This window comes from Cololabis saira, chromosome 8, assembly GCF_033807715.1.
Source record: "Cololabis saira isolate AMF1-May2022 chromosome 8, fColSai1.1, whole genome shotgun sequence".
In the NCBI taxonomy this organism is placed as follows: Eukaryota; Metazoa; Chordata; class Actinopteri; order Beloniformes; family Belonidae; genus Cololabis; species Cololabis saira.
The window spans coordinates 42,549,111-42,570,382 of record NC_084594.1 but is presented as its reverse complement, the minus strand read 5'-3'; the positions used below and the strand labels follow the sequence as shown (position 1 = coordinate 42,570,382).

At 41.1% G+C, this 21,272-nt stretch overlaps 2 protein-coding genes across 2 annotated transcripts; both read right to left on the bottom strand.

Moving 5' to 3' along the window:
- Positions 1-210: 210 nt before the first annotated feature.
- LOC133449575 (interferon-induced protein with tetratricopeptide repeats 1-like) lies at positions 211-4,582 on the bottom strand. Its single transcript, XM_061728741.1, has 2 exons — positions 4,452-4,582; positions 211-1,865 (listed from the first exon to the last, which is right to left on the bottom strand). The coding sequence occupies exons 1-2, from the start codon at positions 4,454-4,456 to the stop codon at positions 542-544; spliced, it is 1,329 nt and encodes a 442-aa protein (XP_061584725.1). The 5' UTR covers positions 4,457-4,582; the 3' UTR covers positions 211-541.
- A 6,539-nt stretch (positions 4,583-11,121) lies between these two features.
- Positions 11,122-20,999, bottom strand: acot8 (acyl-CoA thioesterase 8). The gene is made up of 6 exons (XM_061728740.1): positions 20,838-20,999; positions 18,398-18,534; positions 17,085-17,310; positions 14,303-14,460; positions 13,942-14,133; positions 11,122-11,756 (listed from the first exon to the last, which is right to left on the bottom strand). The coding sequence occupies exons 1-6, from the start codon at positions 20,993-20,995 to the stop codon at positions 11,638-11,640; spliced, it is 990 nt and encodes a 329-aa protein (XP_061584724.1). The 5' UTR covers positions 20,996-20,999; the 3' UTR covers positions 11,122-11,637.
- Positions 21,000-21,272: the final 273 nt, after the last annotated feature.

Sequence of the window (21,272 nt, the reverse complement as noted above, 5' to 3'; positions counted from 1 at the left end):
GCCCCCTCTGACCAACCGGGGAACAGATGGGGTGGGGGGGATCCGGTCGGAATAACGTGATCCTTCCACGCGCTACGTCCGGCCAGAGAAACCCCACCCTGCCTGGTGAAAAGAAGCGTCACTCCTCAGGATAAGAAGGAGACCTGAGCTCGGTGTAGGGACAGAAGGCGCTAGAAATAAAGACAGACAACTTCTCTCAGTTAGGTTTTCTTATTGGAGATTCAAAGCAAACTTACACAAGGTTTACCGTGGTTTAGACTTGGCCCTCCCTTAGTTGGAGCCTTGATTGGGACCAATCCCGCCCACTGGTTCCCAGGTGCAATCAAATTATCAAAGAAACAAGCTGTGACTCGTGAGTTTATACAAACATGATTACATCACACTGAAACATACTTTTATGCAGTAACGTACATTTTCTGGTAGCAGGTGAATTAAAAAGCCAAATCTCTTTTCTCTCGTCTAAACATCAGTTAAACTCAGCTGTTAATGAGTATTTGCAGTTATGAGGAATACACTTTGTTGTCCAGCTGTTGTTGAACGCTCACTCCGGCTGGTCCTCCGGCAGTGTTTCCAGGAACATCTGGATTTCTCTACACCTCTTGTTCCTGCCTCGCTCGCTGATCTTCTTCAGCGCTCGGATGCTGTTCTGCTTGGCGTGGGACTCCAGACGGATCTCTGCTGTCTTCATGTGGTAGGTGATTGACCTGTCCCAGTCTCGCCGCTCGAAGTTTAAGTATTTGGCGTAGCTGTTGTAGACCAGCTGCTTGTCTGCAGGTTCCAGGTCCCGCCTCAGCAGCTCCTGGTAAATACGATCTGCCTTCTGTAGGCCCCCGCTTGCTTTTGCATGTAAGTTTGCGAGGTCGAGCTTCTTCATGAGGGCAGAATCGGGGTAAAGAGGAATCATCTGTTCATGCAGGCTGATGGCTCGTTCCATCATGCTTCTAGATGGGTTTGGACGACCGTCCCTGAAGAAAACGATTCTCCATTTGTAGCAGAGTGCGGCGCACCTCTTCAGGTATCGATTATCAGGATAGTCCTTTAGGACCTTCTCTGCCAAATTGATGGCTTGGTCGATGTCGTCCAGCTGTCTGTACACCCTGAGCAAGACCTTGATCCCGCTGTAACTGCTGACAGGATTCAGTATAATCTTTTCCTCCAGCTCATGAGCTTCATCGTTGACTTGCTCTCCTTTCTTTGCTTTTATGAGCAGCTCGAGGGCAGCGAGGTACGAGTCATCTGGATCCTGCTCTCTGGCCTCTCCCATCTCCTTCCAGATGTCCTGATCCAGGTCTGTGTCACTGTGCTTCTGAGCGCTCACCCTCCCAATCACGCGGCTGGTCCGCCAGTGCACCATGTCCGGCTGCATCTCGATTGCCTTCTGGAAGTAATCTGCAGCCAGCTGCTTCTTGTCTTTGTCAAACTTCATCAGGGTCCAGGCCTTCTCTGCGCAGATCTCCGGGTGGAGCTCATCCTGGGATGGAGATGGGTGTTCCCTCAGCAGGGCGTCAACCTTTGACAGGTAATCCTGACTCTGTTTGTCTTCTCCCAGAAGGTGGTGCAGCCAGGCCAGATTCCCGAAATTCACCACCAACCAGGGACCTTCATCCGTGTTCTTCAGCCGTCGGAAGGCTTCGGTGGCCTGGCTGAGGAAACGCCGGGCCTTTTCTTCATCACCAAGCTTATAGCAGATGAAACCCTGCAGGTTGTAAACATGACCCAGCCAGAGATTTCCCTCGTCGGTGCCGATGTCTTCCAGCTCGTCCCTGCTACGGATCAGTCTGGAAGGGCTGGAATCCAGGTCCCAGGTGAAGTGGCACTCCAGGCCCTTCACTCTGGACTCCAACGTGGACGGGCTCTGAGCAGCACTGAGGAGAAGACGTTTAAAAATGTCACACAATCTGATGTAAAACCTCGAAATAAAAATGAAGTTAGGAGCTTCAAAAAGAAGCAAGGTAGGGACTAAGGAAGGATGGAGGAAACAATGAAGCAAGGATGGATGAATGAAAGGGTGGGAGCTGACCAGAGTACCACCAGTGCTGTTTACAGATGTACAATGGCAACTGAATGTTTGTAGGGGAGGGTTTCCTGTCGTCATGACAACAGATGGCAGCATCCAGGATCTACACTGTTCATGCACCACAGAGGAGGATTATATTCATTTACTTTAATTATTTTCATCTGTAAAGACAGGAGTTCAGATCTAACTTCTGATCCCTGTGGAACTGATACTCAGCAGCCATTGGCTCATCTGGGTTTAAGGGGCGGGTCCTATCGATGGATGAGTTGGTCGGCTCTTATTCTTCACTGTCCGCTCAGATATAATCCTGCTTTAATAAAATACTGCGTTTTACATGTGTTGTAGTTGAATAACATTTTTTTTCATGGTGTTTTAATAGGCTGCGGCGGTTTATACACGTGCTCATTAAACGCTGCAAATAAGGATCTTTCAGTGACGCAAATAATCTGTTAATCTGTTAATAACAATAACTGTGCAATAATATAAGATGTGCAAATCATATGTGCAATATCCACCAGTCTACCTCACAACACTCTACCTGCTTTTTTTGCACTGTTTTTTTCTTCTACTGTATATACTGCTCCATCAGTGACCGGCTTCGTCACCCACGATGCACCACCGAGAGGCATCGCAGGTCCTTCCTCCCCGCTGCTATCAGACTATATAACCATGCCTGCTCTCAATAGCCAACAGACAATATGACAATAATATGTGCAATAACATAAGACGTGCAATATCTGCCAATCTACCTCACACTCCACCTGCTTTTTTTCTGCACTGTTTATCTGTATATACTGTTCATATGCTGTTTATTTTATACATATTTTATACATATTTTATACGTATCTTTTGTATTTTTTATATATTTTTTATTTCTGACTTTTCAGTCCTTTTACCCCTCCCCTATATGTGTGTGCTGCAACAAATAAGTTTCCCCACTGAGGGAGAAAATAAAGGATATTCTATTCTATTCTGTAATTATACATATTTTACATATTTTATATATACATCATTTTTGTATTTTTTATATATTTTTTATTTTTTACTTTTTAGTCTTTTACCCTTCCCCTGCATGTGTGTGCTAAGTGTACTGCTGCCAACAAAATAAGTTTCCCCACTGAGGGAGAAAATAAAGGAATATCTTATCTTATCTCTTATCTTACCTGACAGGTAGAACAGGTTTACACGACAATGTTATTTTTGCTGTTCACAAATGCTTTTTTCATCATCATTTGGTATTTTAAACTCTGTTTCGTTACATAATATTGGGTTTTGTTACCCTTTTAGCTCGCCATACCTCTGGATCCATCTGGACAGGTAAAAGTGGTAAACGGGTGGATGCTCACCTGTCCCGCCTGTAAACAGGCAAACTGATCCAGTAACGTCTAATGATCAAATCAAGATATATAGCATTTAAAACTAGTATTTAACTGGAAACAAAATGTTTTGAAACAAGAGGGCGAATTTAAGGGGAATTTAAAAGTATCGGATTATTTTTAAGATAATGGCTGAGACAAGAAGGAGATCAGGAGGGAGGGAATAGAAGAAGGGAGGAGACAAGAAATGAGCAAGAAGGAAATAGGAGCATATATGCAGTACTCGAGTTGAGGGGGGATGAGGGATGGCATGCCCCCTGAAATAAAAACGGTCAAAATCATCCCCCCTGTAAAACTGCCATCCCCCCTTTCCATCCCTTATGTCATTTCATCAATGAATGTGGTTTTACTGCTATTTCAACATTTAGAGTCATCACCAGAAAAATAACTTATTTGACCATTTTCACCTGTTCCAAGTAAATTTTCACTTGAAATAAGTAGAAAAATCTGCCAGTGGGACAAGATTTATCTTCTTATTACAAGCAAAAAAATCTTGTTCCACTGGCAGATTTTTCTACTTATTTCAAGTGAAAATCTACTTGAAACAGGTGAAAATTATTGTTTTTTCCAGTGATGAGTCTTGTTTTAAGTGTAATAAGATTTTATTTACTTAAATTAGACATTTTATCTAGAAATAGGACAAATATTCTTATTTTGAGTTTTTGCAGTGATCCATTTTACTTATCCTGTGAAGGACAGAATCAGATAAGTTCAGAAAACTGTTTTTTAAATATTGTGTTTTGATGTATTAGATGTAAGCCCAGTGGATATTTAAAGCTTACAGAAGGCTGCATTTAACTGCTATGTCATTCCTGCAGTATTTCTGCAGGTGTTTTGGTCAGTGCTATTATTTGTAATATATTATATTATTTGTAATCAGCATAAATTATCTGTCCCCATATGATAAAATCCACCATCCCCCCTGATTTCTTTTTACAACTCGAGTACTGCATATATGAACAATGAAAATATAAAGCACACTATAAATATATAATAAAAGATAAGAGGAACAAGAAGATGAGAAAAGGGTTCAGAGCGGAGAAAATCCGGATACTCGCCTCATGATGTGAATGTTTTCAGCAAATCAGAAGTGTCCTGTAAGGTTTGATTGGTCGTTTCTTTCCTCTGGATCACAGATGGAGACTCTCCTCTGCGTGGGCTCGTACACGCTTTTAAAGGCGCAGCACCGAGGCGAGCAGCATCGCGTCAGACCAACTTAACTTTCACTTCCCAGAAATGAAAACTTAAATCCAGATCAACAACTCAGAGTTAAGTTTCACGTTAACCAGGCACGCCCAAGCCAGGGACCATAATAATCATCATTAATGATGAGCCCGCACCATCAATTAACTGCTTACAGATTTGACAAATCTGTACAAATCTGATTAGTATATTTCCGTCATGATTATTTATTTGTATATCTGTATGTTAGTTTGCTCTTTTATTTGGTTTGTTCGTTTGCATCATTGTCTGCCTCAATCTTGCTGCTTGTTGGAGGTTTCAGCAGTTTTTCCAAGGACTAAAAGTATATTGGTCTCCTATGCGTCTGTTTTTATCTCCGCTAGATTACAGTAAAACGCACACAGTTAATTATTGATTACGCAAAGGCTTGGGCGTGTCCGGTTAACGTGAAACCTAACTCTGAGTTGTTGAGCAGGACAGTACGTGTGTTTGTGGGTGTGTAGCAGAGCTGGGTAGAGTAGCCAAAAATTGTACTCAAGTAAAAGTACTGTTACTTCAGAATAATATGACTCAAGTAGAAGTAAAAAGTAGTCATCCAAATAATTACTTGAGTAAAAGTAAAAAAGTACTTGTTGAAAAAACTACTCAAGTACTGAGTAACTGTTGAGTAACGTCTGAGTTATTTTTTTAACACAACCATTCAAACAGACAAAAGTACAAAATAATCATCTTCAGGCAAATTAAATCAATAAAATAATAAAATAAATTCAAATTAATAAAAAAATAGCTTAAATTAAAATAATCTTAAAGTAAATTCAAGTACTTTAATACATAATAAAATAAATAAAAGAATAACAGAATAAAAAAATAAATTGAGCACAAGTAGCACAAAATTTCAAGCCTTTGTACTTTTCTTTTTTAACCAGGCAGAACTAGAACAAGCCCATGAACTCATGGAAACTGTGTGTGTTTGAGTCTGTGTAAATGTGACAAAACATGCAAAAACAAACATTTTTCCCAAAGAATCACTCAGTGATGTCATGAGATTGACGCGTACGCGGATAAAAGGGATAAAAGAAAAGTAACAGCTCCACGTAGCCTAATGTAGCGGAGTAAGAGGAACAGTTTCTTCTTCACAAATCTACTCAAGTAAAAGTTAAAAGTATAGTGATTCAAAACTAGTCCTAAAAGTACAACATTTCCCAACACTTACTCAAGTAAATGTAACGGAGTAAATGTAACTCGTTACCACCACCTCTGCTGATCTCATTGGCAGCCTGATCACGAACCCGAGTTTCTTTGTAGCCCTGAATGGCAAGAACAGCCGCTGGCGTCGACAAAGAAATGTCCTTCCACAAGGCAGTGGGCTTGCTCCAATGCTGTACAACATCTACACAAATGACCGACCAGTGGACCAACTTACCCAATGCTTCGTGTATGCAGATGACCTCTGCGTAACATCACAAGAGGACACCCTTCCAAGCCGTGGAGAAGAACCTCATGAATGCACTAAACTTCCACGAAAACCACCTGAGGGCCAACCCATCAAAAACCCAGGTGTGCACATTTCATCTTAACCCTTGTGCTGTCTTTGGGTCAAAATGACCTAATTGTCCTATCCTTCTTTCCTCCTGCTCTCTCCTTCCTTCTCCCCTTCCTCTTTTCTCCCTTCCTTCCTTCTTTCCTTGTTTTCTCCCTTCCTTCTTCCCTTCCTTCCTTCCTTCCTTCCTTCCTTCCTTCCTTCCTTCCTTCCTTCCTTCCTTCCTTCCTTCCTTCCTTCCTTCCTTCCTTCTTCCCTTCCTTCCTTCCTTCCTTCCTTCCTTCCTTCCTTCCTTCCTTCCTTCCTTCCTTCCTTCCTTCCTTCTTCCCCTCCTTCCTTCCATCCTTCCTTCCTTCTTTCCTTGTTTTCTCCCTTCCTTCCTTCCTTCCTTCCTTCCTTGTTTTCTCCCTTCCTTCCTTCCTTCCTTCCTTCCTTCCTTCCTTCCATCCTTCGTTTCCTTCTTTTCTCCGTTCCTTCCTTCCTTACTTCCATCCTTCTTTTCTCCCTTCCTTCCTTCCTTCCTTCCTTCCTTCCTTCCTTCCTTCCTTCCTTCCTTCCTTCCTTCCTTCCTTCCTTCCTTCCTTCCTTCCTTCCTTCCTTCCTTCCTTCCTTCCTTCCTTCCTTCATTCCTTCCTTCCTTCCATTCTTCCTTTCTTCCTTCTTTCCTCCCTTCTTCTCTTCCTCCTTCCTTGACCCGAAGACAGCACAAAGGTTAACATTACCTGGTCAGGGCCACACTTGGAGAACTGCCCAAACCCACTCTACCGTTGCGTAACACTGCACAGCCCCCTGTCCTATAAGAGGCATATTGAGAACACCAAAGCCTATTTGTCATTTCTAAACTGGACTATTATAAAACACTAATAGATGTCCCAGTAACTGATAAGTATTCAGTTGATTTCAAAATGCTGCAGCTTTATAATTGGTACCAGAAAAAGAGACCACATTCTCCTGTGTTAGTCATTACTGCTCAACATCTGCTGCTACAATAATTATTAGTTATTGGTTTTACTGCAACTCACTACGGAATCTTTAGAACCTTTCATTTGCTTTTGAGGATCACTGCAAAAACTCAAAATCTTAACAAGAATATTTGTTATTTCTTGTTAAAATGTCTAATTTTTAGCCAAAAACTCTCATTACACTTAAAACAAGAGTCATTACCAGAAAAAAACTTATTTGACAATTTTCACCTGTTTCAAGTACATTTTCACTTAAAATAAGTAGAAAAAATCTGCCAGTGGAACAAGATTTTTTTGCTTGTGATGAGAAGATAAATCTTGTTCCATTGGCAGATTTTTCGACTTATTTCAAGTGAAAATCTACTTGAAACAGGTGAAAATTGTCAAATAACAAGTTATTTTTCTGGTAATGAGTCTTGTTTTAAGTGTAATGAGAGTTTTTGACTAAAAATGAGACATTTTAACTAGAAATAAGACAAATATTCTTGTTAAGATTTTGAGTTTTTGCTCTTTACAACTTTATGCTGGACTTGTCTCTCACCTTGTTCTCTTTCCTCTCTTTCAGCTCCAGATGTTGGACCAGATGCAGACGTCATGATTGGGTGGTGCCGGAATAAAATGAGGTCCCATCTGTTTTGATTTAATTTACTGACAACATAGCAAAGAACCAGCTTATTTACCACCAGGGTGGATTCTGGGCGACTACCCAGTTTACTGTGAGGTTGGACAAGGGGAGGGGTCGGCATGTTTTTTTTTTGAGTACATCTAATTCTGCTTCCGTCGTGCACATAACAGGACAGCGAATGCAAAAACCCAAAGCAGATAAACCCCCAAAGAACACAGGAAGTTTATTGCACATTGACAGCAATAGGTATCTGAAAACATGAACAATATCAGCTACTTTTTTCCAAGATTGTCAAACTCAGGAAATAATTTTAGGATACTTTCATCATAGTGATGTCAACCGAGACTTAGTTATTCATTGTGTGTGCATTAAAGGAGCTGTAAGAGCAATAATAAAACAAATCATAAAATGACCCTGATATGTCAACAGACATTTAAAAATCATGTTCATTTCAAATACTTATGTCACTGACAACAGCACTCAAGCCAGGATATTCCAGTTTAAAAAGAGGAGTTGCAGCCCTCAACTGATGTTTATGTTGTCATTTTTTGTTTTGGCCTGAAGCTCCACCCTCCACCTATCTCCCAATCACCAAGTCAGTATTGTTTCTGAAGCTCCACCCTCCACCTATCTCCCAATCACCAAGTCAGTATTGTTTCTGAAGCTCCACCCTCCACCTATCTCCCAATCACCAAGTCAGTATTGTTTCTGAAGCTCCACCCTCCACCTATCTCCCAATCACCAAGTCAGTATTGTTTCTGAAGCTCCACCCTCCACCTATCTCCCAATCACCAAGTCAGTATTGTTTCTGAAGCTCCACCCTCCACCTATCTCCCAATCACCAAGTCAGTATTGTTTCTGAAGCTCCACCCTCCACCTATCTCCCAATCACCAAGTCAGTATAGTTTCGGCATCCGGGTTGCCAGCTCGGCTCTAATTATGGCAGCCATGGCAGCCTACGTTCCTGCTGCATTCTGCAGCCTACCTGGCAACCTCTGGTCGGGGGGAGGAGGGGGAGGGTACACGCCGCTCAACAATATTTGGAAAGTGACTGCAGTACCAGTTTTGGACATTTCTTACAGACGGCTCCTTTAAAGCAGCACTACGTAACTTTTCCACCTTAATCTAATATTTCATCATCATCATTGTGATGGAACATCAACTTCCAACAGGTTTAATGAACCTCTGTCATGGTCTGAGGGGTCTGTATCGCCTTCACTGGCACTATGTAACTTTGAGGAGCATGGTAGGAACCCTGCCACACTAAAAAACTACACATTTTTACGGCTTTGACTGCTTTACGGCATACGTCACTTCCCCCTCCTTCCCGATTCGTAGTGGAGACGAAAATGGGCGGGGCGTGGAGCGAGAGCTCAGAGAATCTGGTATCATGGCCGAAGCAGCGAAAAAAACGAAGAAAATAAAAGTTTTATCGGAGGAGGCTAAAAAAAGAAAGCGGGAGAGTAACAATCTAAATGCCCGGACAAGAATAAACATCTGCCCGGCGTTCACTCGCTGGCGTGAGCTGAAAGACGAGGAGGGATGTCCGACAAGAGAGACAGAATTGTTGTGATACAAATGTAAATGTAGAGTTCTATGTTCAATAAGAATCAAAATTAGAATGTTTTCACATACAGTGACATCCGAGGACCAGGCAGGCCCACCCCGCTTCTAATCTCACATGAATAAATAATAAGCTTGCATCCGTTAAAACCTCAATTTTTTACCCAAAACAAAAAAATATAATTAAAGGAGCTTGAGGCTCCTTTTAAGAAATGAGACTCTCTAGCGCCACCCTTCACCACGACGGCCGTCGGGGGTACTGCAGCCAACAGTGAAGCCGGCACGGGAGAACGTGCATGCAGCGTCATGTGACGTCACATCCGCAGGACAGCGCGGGAAATTCGGGACCGAATTGCAGCACATTTTGCAGCACACAGCCTGTTCAAGGCAACGGAGAGATACGCTAGAGGACTCATTCTTTTGGGTTTGAAACGCTTCATCTGAGATTATTACTAGAAAACTTAAAACGTATACAAATTTTTTTCATAAATCCTGCCACAATCCGGCCTCAAGCTCCTTTAATTAATCTCCTTTCCCTTACAGATTTGATTAGATTTTTTGATTTTATTAAGGATCCCCATTAGCTGGTGCCATAGCAACCAGCTAGTCTTCCTGGGGTCCACAAAAAAAAAAGAAACATACAGAATTATACAATTGCAAATACAAAGTGATTACATGATTTAACTCAATGCACAATGACAAGTTCAATAGATACAATTAAATTAAAGAAAAGAAAACTATTAAATAATACAGAATGCAAAAAGAACGAACAAACAGACCACAAAAACTTTACAATGTTAAGTAGACTTTAGGATTCTTTTTAAAAGTTAATTTTGTGTATATGCAGCAGAGGTTTTGAGGCAGGTTATTCCACAAAGTCACTGATCTATAAATAAAAGATCTCTTAAGATGATTGGTCCTTGGAATTGGTAATTTGAGCTGATTGGAACCTCTAGTGTTATAATTATGAACAGGATACCTAAAAACAATCTGTTCATTTATAAACACTGGGGTTTTCGCGCTCATGACCGACTTGAACAGAACAAGTCAAGCTTATCCAACTTGCTTAGTGGAATGTTGATGGATTCAAACACTGCAGAATCCGCCTGCATGACACCACTCCACTCACCCACCCTTTCCAACCAAGAGTGGCAGGATGGGAGTTGTTGTTTGTTGGGCGGTGGTTGATCAGCAGCCTTTTCAATGACCACCTTGTCACAGTTTAGGTTAGGCATCCCAGCAGGTTAGATGGCTTGAGCTGTACTGGCCTCGGCTCACAGATGGGAGGGTATTAACGTCACGGACATTTATTCTGCCTCTGGTGCAGCGTTTGGTCGCGGGGATAGATCAGGCGCTCCGCCTGTGGGAGCTCAAGGTCATTGTTGCTGTGTGAGCAACTTCAATGTTGCCTTAAAGGTGACCTATTATGGCATCTAATGTCTATTTTAAACAGGCCTTGAATGTCTTAAAAACAAGCTTTTGATTGTTTTTGCTAAATAAATTAGAAATTCAGCCTCTGAGCCAAGTCTTTATTTTTACTGTTTCTAACCCCTGGGCGGGGGAGGCTATGATAATGTGATTGGCTGCCTGAATGACGCGATACACCGCTACAAAAAATGGTGGAAGCTCCGGCCGGCGGAGTTATTTACACCGTGTCCTAATAACTGCATGCAATGCGAGCGAGCGTCACCAACAAAAATAATTCCATTGTTTTATTTTCTATTGGACTGTACTAACTGGATGCAGCGACGCGCCGTTTTGAGCTGAACATTTGTCGCCCTGCTTCTATTTTCTTCCTGTCGCTCGCGTTGAAAGCCGGTTGAAAGCGCTGTAGGAAACGGTCACGGATGGGGAATGGCTGATCCAGTTAGTTGAAATGAGAAGTTATCTCTATGATTCCTCCTCATTTCACTACAAAAACCTCAATAAAGTGGCAGCTGCTGGAGGGAGATGGACAGAGAGTACGATGTCACGCAGTGCTACGATAGTCGGACACTCGCATGCAGATACACGGTTTTATAGTTGTGTGTGTGGTTTGCATTTTGGTTACGTAACAAAAAATGCGCCGTAGAAGGGCTCCTAGAAGTCGTAGAAGACACTGCAGAATTTGGTTGCTTTCCTCCTTCTCCGAGTTGGCAGGCTGAGCGGAGACCACCATATGTTAAAGCAAGAAAAAACTTGTTTTTCATAATAGGTCCCCTTTAAAGTAGGAGTTACATCCCTTTAGTCATAAAAAAAAAGGTTAAAAATGTGTTTTAAAACAGCTCATAAAAGCACTCCATGACAGAATTTAATGATTGTTAATATATACATTAAAAAATTAAAATAAGCGCTTGATAATTTGAAAATAAATGTCTTCTTAAAGAATGCTTCTACAGTTTGCTGGTCTCTGCCAGCGGTTTGACTCGGAGTACGCCCTCCTGGCAGCACGAGGCGGCCAGCACCCCGTCTCTCCTCCACAGCCGGCCGTGGACCAGTCCTCTGGTCCTGCCTGGGGGACACAACACAACACACATCCAGATTAAACATTAGGATCCAGATAAACTACCACTCACAGTTACATCTTCTGCTAAATAAAGTACAGCAGACAGGGCAGCGAGTTGTGTTCCTGCCTGATTTCCGCATGACCAATGTGTTTGTTTGTTTAAGTGGTTATGCTGCCTGTTGAAACACTGACTACGTTTAAATGCAGTTAAAATTCGGGTTATTGCTAATATTTCGGTTACTGAAACATTCGGAATATTCCGTTTACATGGTAATTAATCATTCGGGATATCTTGATCAAACCAGCGACGCACGGAGAACGTCATGACGCAATTACCGTCATTTCCGCTACTCCTTCCTGTATCCAAATTCAAAACAAATGGTAATGGGAACAAAGCAACGCCCTCATCTTAATTGACCAAAAGACTTGTGCGTGCGTGTTGATGCGTTTTGGCAAAGATGCCCTTTGATACATGATTTACGTGGATGACATTTTGATTCATATGTCGCTGAAAAAAGGGAAAAAAAAGTCTGCAGCCATATTCAAGCCATGAAGTTGGCAGTTAATCATTATATCTTATTCTGAAAAGTCTGTGGACTTTTTTTTTGTTTTTAAATTGCAATGATGGAAAACAATTTACACGGGTGGGAGAAAAGTGTTTACTTCCGAGCTGTAGATGTTTTCGGAGCCCGAGCAGTGAGTGGGGTAAGGGTGATGAGCAGTACTGGAGTTGAGGGGGGATGAGGGGATGACATCCCCCCTGAAATAAAAACTGTCCAAATCACCCCCCCTGTAAAACTGCCATCCCCCCTTTCCATCCTTTATGTCATTTCATCAATGAATGTGGTTTTACTGCTATTTCAACATTTAGAGTCATCACCAGAAAAATAACACCAGAAAAATAACTTATTTGACAATTTTCACCTGTTTCAAGTACATTTTCACTTGAAATAAGTAGGAAAATCTGCCAGTGGGACAAGATTTATCTTCTTTTATTTATTTTTATTTAACCTTTCTTTAACCAGGAAGTCCCATTGAGATACGAGATCTCTTTTGCAAGGGAGACCTGGCCAAGCAGATAATATACACAATACAAAATACATCACTCAAAAACCACATCAAACAGTATATCCATTCTACAGATAACAACTACATTCTTCAAGTAAATTGTTTCTTAACAAAGATTTAAATTCGCCAAGCGAAACCAGGGTGTTTAAGTGGGTGAGCTCTTGTAAACCATTCCATGCCGATGGAGCAAAGCAAGAAAACGCAGTCTTACCTAATTCAGTGAGTGCTCTGGGAGTTTTTAAAAGTAGCCATCTAGTAGATCTGGTGTTGTAGCTGCTAGAGGCTCGACAAATGAGACTACAAAGGTAAGGAGGAAGCTTACCCAAGATGGTTTTATATATGAAGATATACATGTGTATTTTTCTCCGTAAATAGAGGGAGGTCCATCCTACCATTTGGTAAAGTACACAATGGTGAGTAAGCCATTTGGCATTGGTAATGAAGCGCAGGGAAGCATGGTAAACACTGTCTAGCTTCTCTAGCAAGGAGGAGGCAGCATGCATATATATTATGTCACCATAGTCAATGATGCTTAAAAATGTAGCTTGAATAAGTTTCTTTCTAGCCTCAGTAGTAAAACATTGTTTGTTGCGAAATAAAAAACCCTTCTTATTACAAGCAAAAAAATCTTGTTCCACCAGCAGATTTTTCTACTTATTTTAAGTGAAAATCTACTTGAAACAGGTGAAAATTGTTGTTTTTTCCAGTGATGAGTCGTGTTTTAAGTGTAATGAGATTTTGTTTTACTAAAATGAGACATTTTAACTAGAAATAAGACAAATATTCTTGTTAAGATTTTGAGTTTTTGCAGTGATCCATGTTACTTATCCTGTGAAGGACAGAGTCATATTGATAAGTTCAGAAAAGTGTTTTTTATTGTTGTGTTTTGATGTATTTGATGTAAGCCCAGTGGATATTTAAAGCTTACAGAAGGCTGCATTTAACTGCTGCTATGTCATTCCTGCAGTATTTCTGCAGGTGTTTTGGTCACTGCTATTATTTGTAATATATTATATTATTTGTAATCAGCACAAATTATCTGTCCCCATATGATCAAATCCACCATTCCCCCTGATTTTTTTTTACAACTCGAGTACTGGTGATGAGACGTGAGTGCACCGACCTGCCCACGGACTTTCACACTCGTACAACATCCACTCGTCGCTGCGGAAGGTGCTGTGGAACCACATGGCGTGGTCCAGGGAGGCCATGAACTGGGCCTTGTATTGTGAGTAGGGCAGAAGAACGGTGCCCAGGAGGGCAAAGTCCGACACGTAAGCAGCCACGCAGCAGTGCAGCTTCATGTTGCCTTCACCTGCAGAAACACACACAGAAAAAGGATGTTTCTACACATATATTTGGTTATTATCTGAATCATCCATCAACATTTGCATTAAATTGCTTGATATATTCTTAAGAAAGAAATAATTTGATCCAGATATTAGTCAGGACAAGTGTTTATGAAGAGAATGTGATCATTTTACCAATATGACCCCGTGCTCGTCCCCAGAACAATCTCCTGGGTTCTCCCGGGGCGAGTCTATAAAAGTGCATTGGGTTGACAGGCTTTATCTCAATGGGAACCTCGTTGGCCAACAGTTTGTTAAGGCCTTCCTTTGCCCTCTCGGTCAAGTCTGGTTCACTGTAGAACAAAACACACACATACAAATGACAGCATGATCATCATGTTTCTTGTGGAGGAGCCACGTCTGCACATCATGAACAACAAACTTTAAAAAGGAGCCAATACCCTTATAAAGAAATCTGCTACGGGATACATCAGACAACCCTTTTTATATTAAAAACAAATGGGAGCTGGAGTTAAATATTATAACTGAAGATGGGGAGTGGGAAACAATGTGCATCAGATGTCATAAAAGGTATCAATAGTAACATGTGGAAGGAGTTTGACTGGAAGATGAAGACTAGGGCTGTGTTTACATGCAGTAACTATAACCAATACCCTAACAATACCCAACAATAACCCTTTTAAAACCCGAATATTGGCAATAACCCGAATTTGCACAGCCATGTAAACACCAATAACCCCTAAACACCAACGGGATTTCCCCATCAAACAGAACATGAATTTGTTTTCTGCACATGCTCTGTTCACAAGGAATCCTGGTCTTTTGAGTCCAGGAAGTTCTTATAAACACGGAGAAACACAAGACCAGGAGGAGACTAATCACTTCATAAATGTAATGAAGGATATGAACATTTCTGCATTTGTAGACGGTAGAAAGTACCGGGATAGAAGATTTACAAGAAGGTGAGCAAAAAGTTGCGTGAAGCAGCATTTGTTTTGAATTTAAATACAGGAAGAAGAAGCAGAAATGACGGGAATTGCGTCATGATGTTCTCCGTGCGTCGCTGGTTTGATCCAGATATCCCAAATGATGAATTACCATGTAAACGGAATATTCAGAATGTTTCAGTAACTGGAATATTAGCAATAACCCGAATTTTGACTGCATGTAAACGTAGCCTAGGTTCTTCAAGACGCCCTCTGTGGTCTCTAAATTTGCAAATAACCCAGCTGCAATATACTGCTGGAGACAATGTGGAGGGATTGGCGACCACTCATATATATTTTGGGATTGCCCAATGATATTGCCTTTTTGGAAGGGGGTAAAGAATGAGATAGATACAGTTATGGGAATTGATATACTATTCACCCCAAGTCATTGTCTTTTCGATCCGACTCCTGAAGGCATGTACACAAGAGAACAAGAGCTCTTGCTACATTTACTCTTGATGACTGCTGGGAAAATGGTGACAATAAAGTGGTTGAACACACAGCCACCTACAGTGGCACAGGTGAAACAGGAGCTAAGGGAGGCGTATGGAATGGAGGCTTTAACTGCTCGATTACAATTAAGGTCTGATGTTTTTGAGTATTGCAAGGTTCCTCTCCAACTGAGGAGAATCTGGGGTACGCGGAATGTCTCAACTGTCCATTTATTATTTTTATTCAACTTTCTAGACCCCACTGGCCCCATTTTGTTACTGTCTTTAACGCCTTCATATATATTCTGTCATGTTGTCAAGGAATATCTGTGTTTTTCTTCAATAAAAATAAAGTAAAAAAAAAAGGAGAGCCAATAAAAGGATAAACTGTGCACTATTTTTATGTTTTTTTTCGTCATTCGATCCCCTTACTCTGCTAACAGACTTGAAACAGTTTAAACTTGAGTCCAATCAGCTGGAACCACTCTCGGATTAAAGACACACCGGTGTCAAGATCAGCATTTTACCAGCCTGGTCCTCAGGGACAGGCTTTCAGATGTTTCCCTGATTTAAATGTACGGCTCACCGTCAGCTTGTCATCAGGTTCTGCTTGAGACTGCTAATGCCACATTAATTTGTTCCAGGGAAACATCTAAAACATGCAGGAAAGTGGCTCGCAAGACGACTGAAACTGAGCAACGTTGACTAGGCCTGTGTTGAAAGAAATCGATTTTCCGATTCTAATTCCTAAAAATCAATTCGTATGTCTAAATCTCGATTTTTTTTTCATCATTACATTACAAATTTTGGTATTTTTTTGTTTATGCCCTAAAAAGGAATATTTTGTTGGACACAAGAATAACTGGTGCCATGTTTTTGCCTTTAAATATGTTTAAAGGTATGAAAACATTAAAGTTTTCAGTTATAATTGCATGAATTGTCTATATTTCTTTGCTTTATATACTGTCTTGGGGTTACATTTGCAAAAAAATGCTAAAAACCAAATTCTCAAAAATTGGAAAAAATAAAAACGGATTTCATACACTGATTCCTTCCTGGATCTGTTTGGTAATTCTGACCCACACGATGTTTCTGAAAGCAGTTCTATCAGCATTCTGGGAGCTGATTGGTCTTTACAGCATCATTAGCTGCAATACTCAATATAATACTAGTATTAATATGTTGCATAACTACAGTTATATAATTCATGCAACAGCTGAAAAAACATTTTTAATAACACTAACCCAAATCAATATCAGAATCAAATCGAATCGGATCGAATCAAAGCGTGATAATCGATTCTGAATCTTAAGAATCAGAATCGAATCCATTCTTGACATTTGAATCAATCCCAGCCCTAACGTTGACCCAGCTCAACTCCGAGCAGATATTTGTGTTTATGTCGTTTTTTTCGGCGTAACATTTAATTATATGGATAAAAAACTGGGAGGAGGAAGACAGACTATACTGTGTGTTTTCACCCACATACTTAAGAAAAGAAAGAGAGACACCTGTAAGTTGTAAAGTATTGTCCACCTGAGATAGCGGTGGATGAGCTCCTCCACCGTGTGCAGGTCTTCAGGCGGGGGCACCACCGGCATGGTGCACTGGTACTGCAGGGGGCTCGGCTGCAGCACCTGGAACGACGCCTGGCAGATCAGGATGGGCTCTCCGTGCTGGATGGCCTTCACGGAGCGGACGGTGAAGCTGCGGCCATCCCTGGTGCGGTCCACCTGGTACAGCACGGGAACCTTCGGGTCCCCTGAACACAAGAGAAACAGTGACTTTCCCCGGGCCGGTGACCTCATGCTGCACACGTGTATACAGACAGGGCCGGCCCTCCCTAAATGCAGAACAAGCGCTGTGCGTAGGGCCTCATCTTCCAACAAAATAGTGGAACAAACTTCCCGTAGACCTGAGGTCTGCTCCAACTGTCAGCTCCTTTAAATCAGGGTTAAAAACATTACTGTTTACTCAAGCGTACTCTTAAATTAAACTTACTTGCTGTACTCTACTGCTCTTATTTTAACAGCTTGTGCTTTTTATTATTTTACTTCTTTTCTTATTCTTACCTATTTGTTATTATGTCCTGTCGCTTTTAATGTCAATGTAAAGCACTTTGAATTACCTTGTGTTGAATTGTGCTATATAAATAAATTTGCCTTGCCTTGCCTTCCAACGGGGGCCACGTTTTGCACGAGGGGACGCATTTGCACGGCAGCACTTGTGCTCTATCGTGAGGCGGAGGAGGGAAAAGAGACGTCTAATCTGACCGCGCAATGATTGGCAGCACTCGACATCTGACCAATCAGAGGGCAGCGAGCAGGCAGGCTCTTGCAAAACTACAGAAGGTGAGATTTAACATGTCGTTCAAAAGACTTCACCAATCAGGAGCGAGCAAGACATGAGGAAACTCGTGCTTCACTTGAAGGTGGGGATGTTATTGAAATAAAACATTGTAGCACAAACACCTGAGCTGCCACTCAATACAGAGGAATCTCTGTCTAGACTGGAGAATTGGGTTTTGAACATTTATGAACACCTTGTTAACGCCCCCTGCATTCATCTCATATTATTTATTTATTTCAGGCGGATTTTTTTAATTTATTTTTGACTCATACAGTCAAACTATTTTATCTATACATGCCGTACATTTGTTATTATTGATAAAGGTTGTTAAATTAAATGGCGTGTTATACGGCCATTTTGTACCAACGATACATTGGGATGGGGAGAGGTGTGAGGGTGTGGGGTGGGGGGGCCTCCAAATTATATATATCGCTTAGGGCCCCAATTCGGTCAGGGGCGGCCCTGCATACAGATGTTGCATCTTGGTCAGCTCATCTTACCCGCTCGCACGAAGTAGCAGTGCAGGGAGTGCGCGTAGAGCTTGTCGCCCACGGATTTGGCAGCAGCCACGAGAGCCTGGCCGATGATCTGACCCCCGAACAGCCGCTGGCTGCGAGGCACCCAGTGGTGCGTTCCCCTACGGGGGACACAAAGTCATCACACAGATATTCAAATTCAGCCCCAATGCATCGTAGAAATGATCCCTATTAATGTGCTGCAAGAAAGGCAGTGTACCAACAGCTGTTTCACATGAAAAGCCTCAGTGTGGAGCTCATTTACCACCTGAGCCGGGTTTACCTGTACATAGGGTTGCCAACTCCCTGTTAAATAAATAAGGGACCCCTCATCTGCAGGGCCGGTGTTCTGCCAATTTCTGCTGCTTTGCCAAAAAAATGCTACCTAATGGTTTTCTACCTTTGTAAAGCTACAATGTTACTGTGTTTTACTCCCTAAACCACTTCCTTTCCCTCCCTGTGGTCCTTGTCTCTTGCCAGGTCGTCATTGTAAATAAGAATGTTATTAATGACCTGCCTGGTTAAATAAAGGTGAATGACTGAATGAATATCAAATAAAGCGATAGAATTGTTTTTTCTCTTTATCGTATAATGTTCACAAAGTGTAATGCAATTCATGTCATGGGTAGCGTATTTTTGAAGGATCAAATACTCAACATCCCATATTATCAATTTAGCGTGGCAATCAAACTTTGAAAATCATGTGCACATGCGCAGAACCACAAAGTAGCATTTCTCGGCAGGTAGCAGAAATTGGCAGAACACCGGCCAACCCGGTTGCCTTCACCCCTTCCTGGCGTGGTGAATTTTTCTAGCCCCTTTTTTTTGTGAGTGAAATAATTTTTTAACTATTTGACTCGAACCCAAATTGAATTAGATGCATGTTTTTGAATGTCATGAACACATGGAAAACAAATTATTATTCAGCAATTCACTTTAATACAAAATAACAAAATGAACTGAATAAAATAAGTATCTTTCTTAAACAGAAACCTGCCCTGCTTAACTTGAAATTGTATAAATTAATATAAAACAATAGAAAGAAAGCAGAACATCCATCCTGTAATAGTGCACATTTTTAGTGCAATAACAAAAGTGCAAACAGAAAGTCTGTAGAAAACTTGTAAACATATTTGTGCCTCAAAGGCCATGACTGGCGGAAGGTACGGAAGAGTATTAGGGCCAGGCAGGAAAAAAATAATACTTTAGAGGAGGAAGATTTTTTTTTCATTATGCACTTCAAGAAAAAAGTCTAAAAGTTGAAATATCGAGATTAATGTTGAAGTACAATTTCGAGAAAAAAGTCTAAATGTCGAGAAAAAAGTCGAAATGTTTAGAAAAAAGTCAAAATTTCGTGAATAAAGTCGAAATGTTGAGAAAAAAGTCTAAATGTCGAGAATATTGTTGAAGTATAATTTTGGGAAAAAAGTCGAAATGTCGAGAAAAAAGTCGAAATGTTGAGAAAAAAGTCGAAATTCCGTGAATAAAGTCGAAATGTTGAGAAAAAAGTCAAAATGTTGAGAAAAAAGTCAAAATTTCGTGAATAAATTCGAAATGTTGAGAAAAAAGTCGAAATTTTGTGAATAAAGTCGAAATGGCGAAAAAAAAAAGTTGAAATGTTGAGAAAAAAGTCGAAATTTCGTGAATAAAGTCGAAATATTGCGAAAAAAGTCAAAATTTCGTGAATAAAGTCGAAATGTTGAGAAAAAAGTCTAAATTTCGTGAATAAAGTCGAAATGTTGAGAAAAAAGTCTAAATTTCGTGAATAAAGTCGAAATGTTGAGAAAAAAGTCGAAATTTTAAGAAAAAAGTCGAAATGTCGAGAATATTGTTGAAGTATAATTTTGGGAAAAAAGTCGAAATGTCGAGAAAAAAGTCGAAATGTTGAGAAAAAAGTCGAAATTCCGTGAATAAAGTCGAAATGTTGAGAAAAAAGTCAAAATGTTGAGAAAAAAGTCAAAATGTTGAGAAAAGTCAAAATTTCGTGAATAAATTCGAAATGTTGAGAAAAAAGTCGAAATTTTGTGAATAAAGTCGAAATGGCGAATAAAAAAAGTCGAAATGTTGGGAAAAAAAGGCGAAATGTTGAGAAAAACGGCGAAATTTCAACTTTATTCACGAAATTTCGACTTTTTTCTCGAAATTGTATTTCAATTTTCTGCATAATGAAAAAAAAAACTTCCTCCTCTAAAATATTATTTTTATTTTTTCTCCTGCCTGGCCCTGATACTTTTCCGTACTGTAGGCTACAGTTGTAGTAAAACAGAAAACAATAACTTATGAACTCAACAGCTCAATGCCATTTTCCATTGGTATTTTATGACTATTTTTTGACTCTCACAGTAAAACGGGACAAAGTGCATCCCTTCTCAGCTCAATACGGGGGACGGTTCCGTTTTTCAAGGGACGGTTACTACAACTCTACCTGTACAGGTCAACGTCCAGCTCCTCCAGGTTCAAAACGCTGGTGACCAGGACACTCTTGAGATCTTGGTTATAAGGAGATCCGCTCTGCTCTGAACGGTCCTGATCGGGGGATTTGAGCGGCTCATCTGGACCGGGCAGGTCTTCGCTGCCAGACATCTTCACCCGGGAGGTAAGGCTGGATTATGGTTCCGCGTTATCGACGCAGAGCCTACGGCGTAGGTTACGCGTCGCCGCGTACCCTACGTCGTAGGCTCTGCGTTGGTGTAACGCCGACCATAAATCAGGCTGTAGAGAAGGCAGAGACAGCCTCCTCTTCCTCGTCGGTTGCTTCTGTTGACACGGGCGCGCGTTGTCGCCCCCTGTCGACCGTCTACCGCAGTGCAGCGAGGCCGACAACAGTACAAAAGTTTTTACAATTCTTCAAAAATCCTAA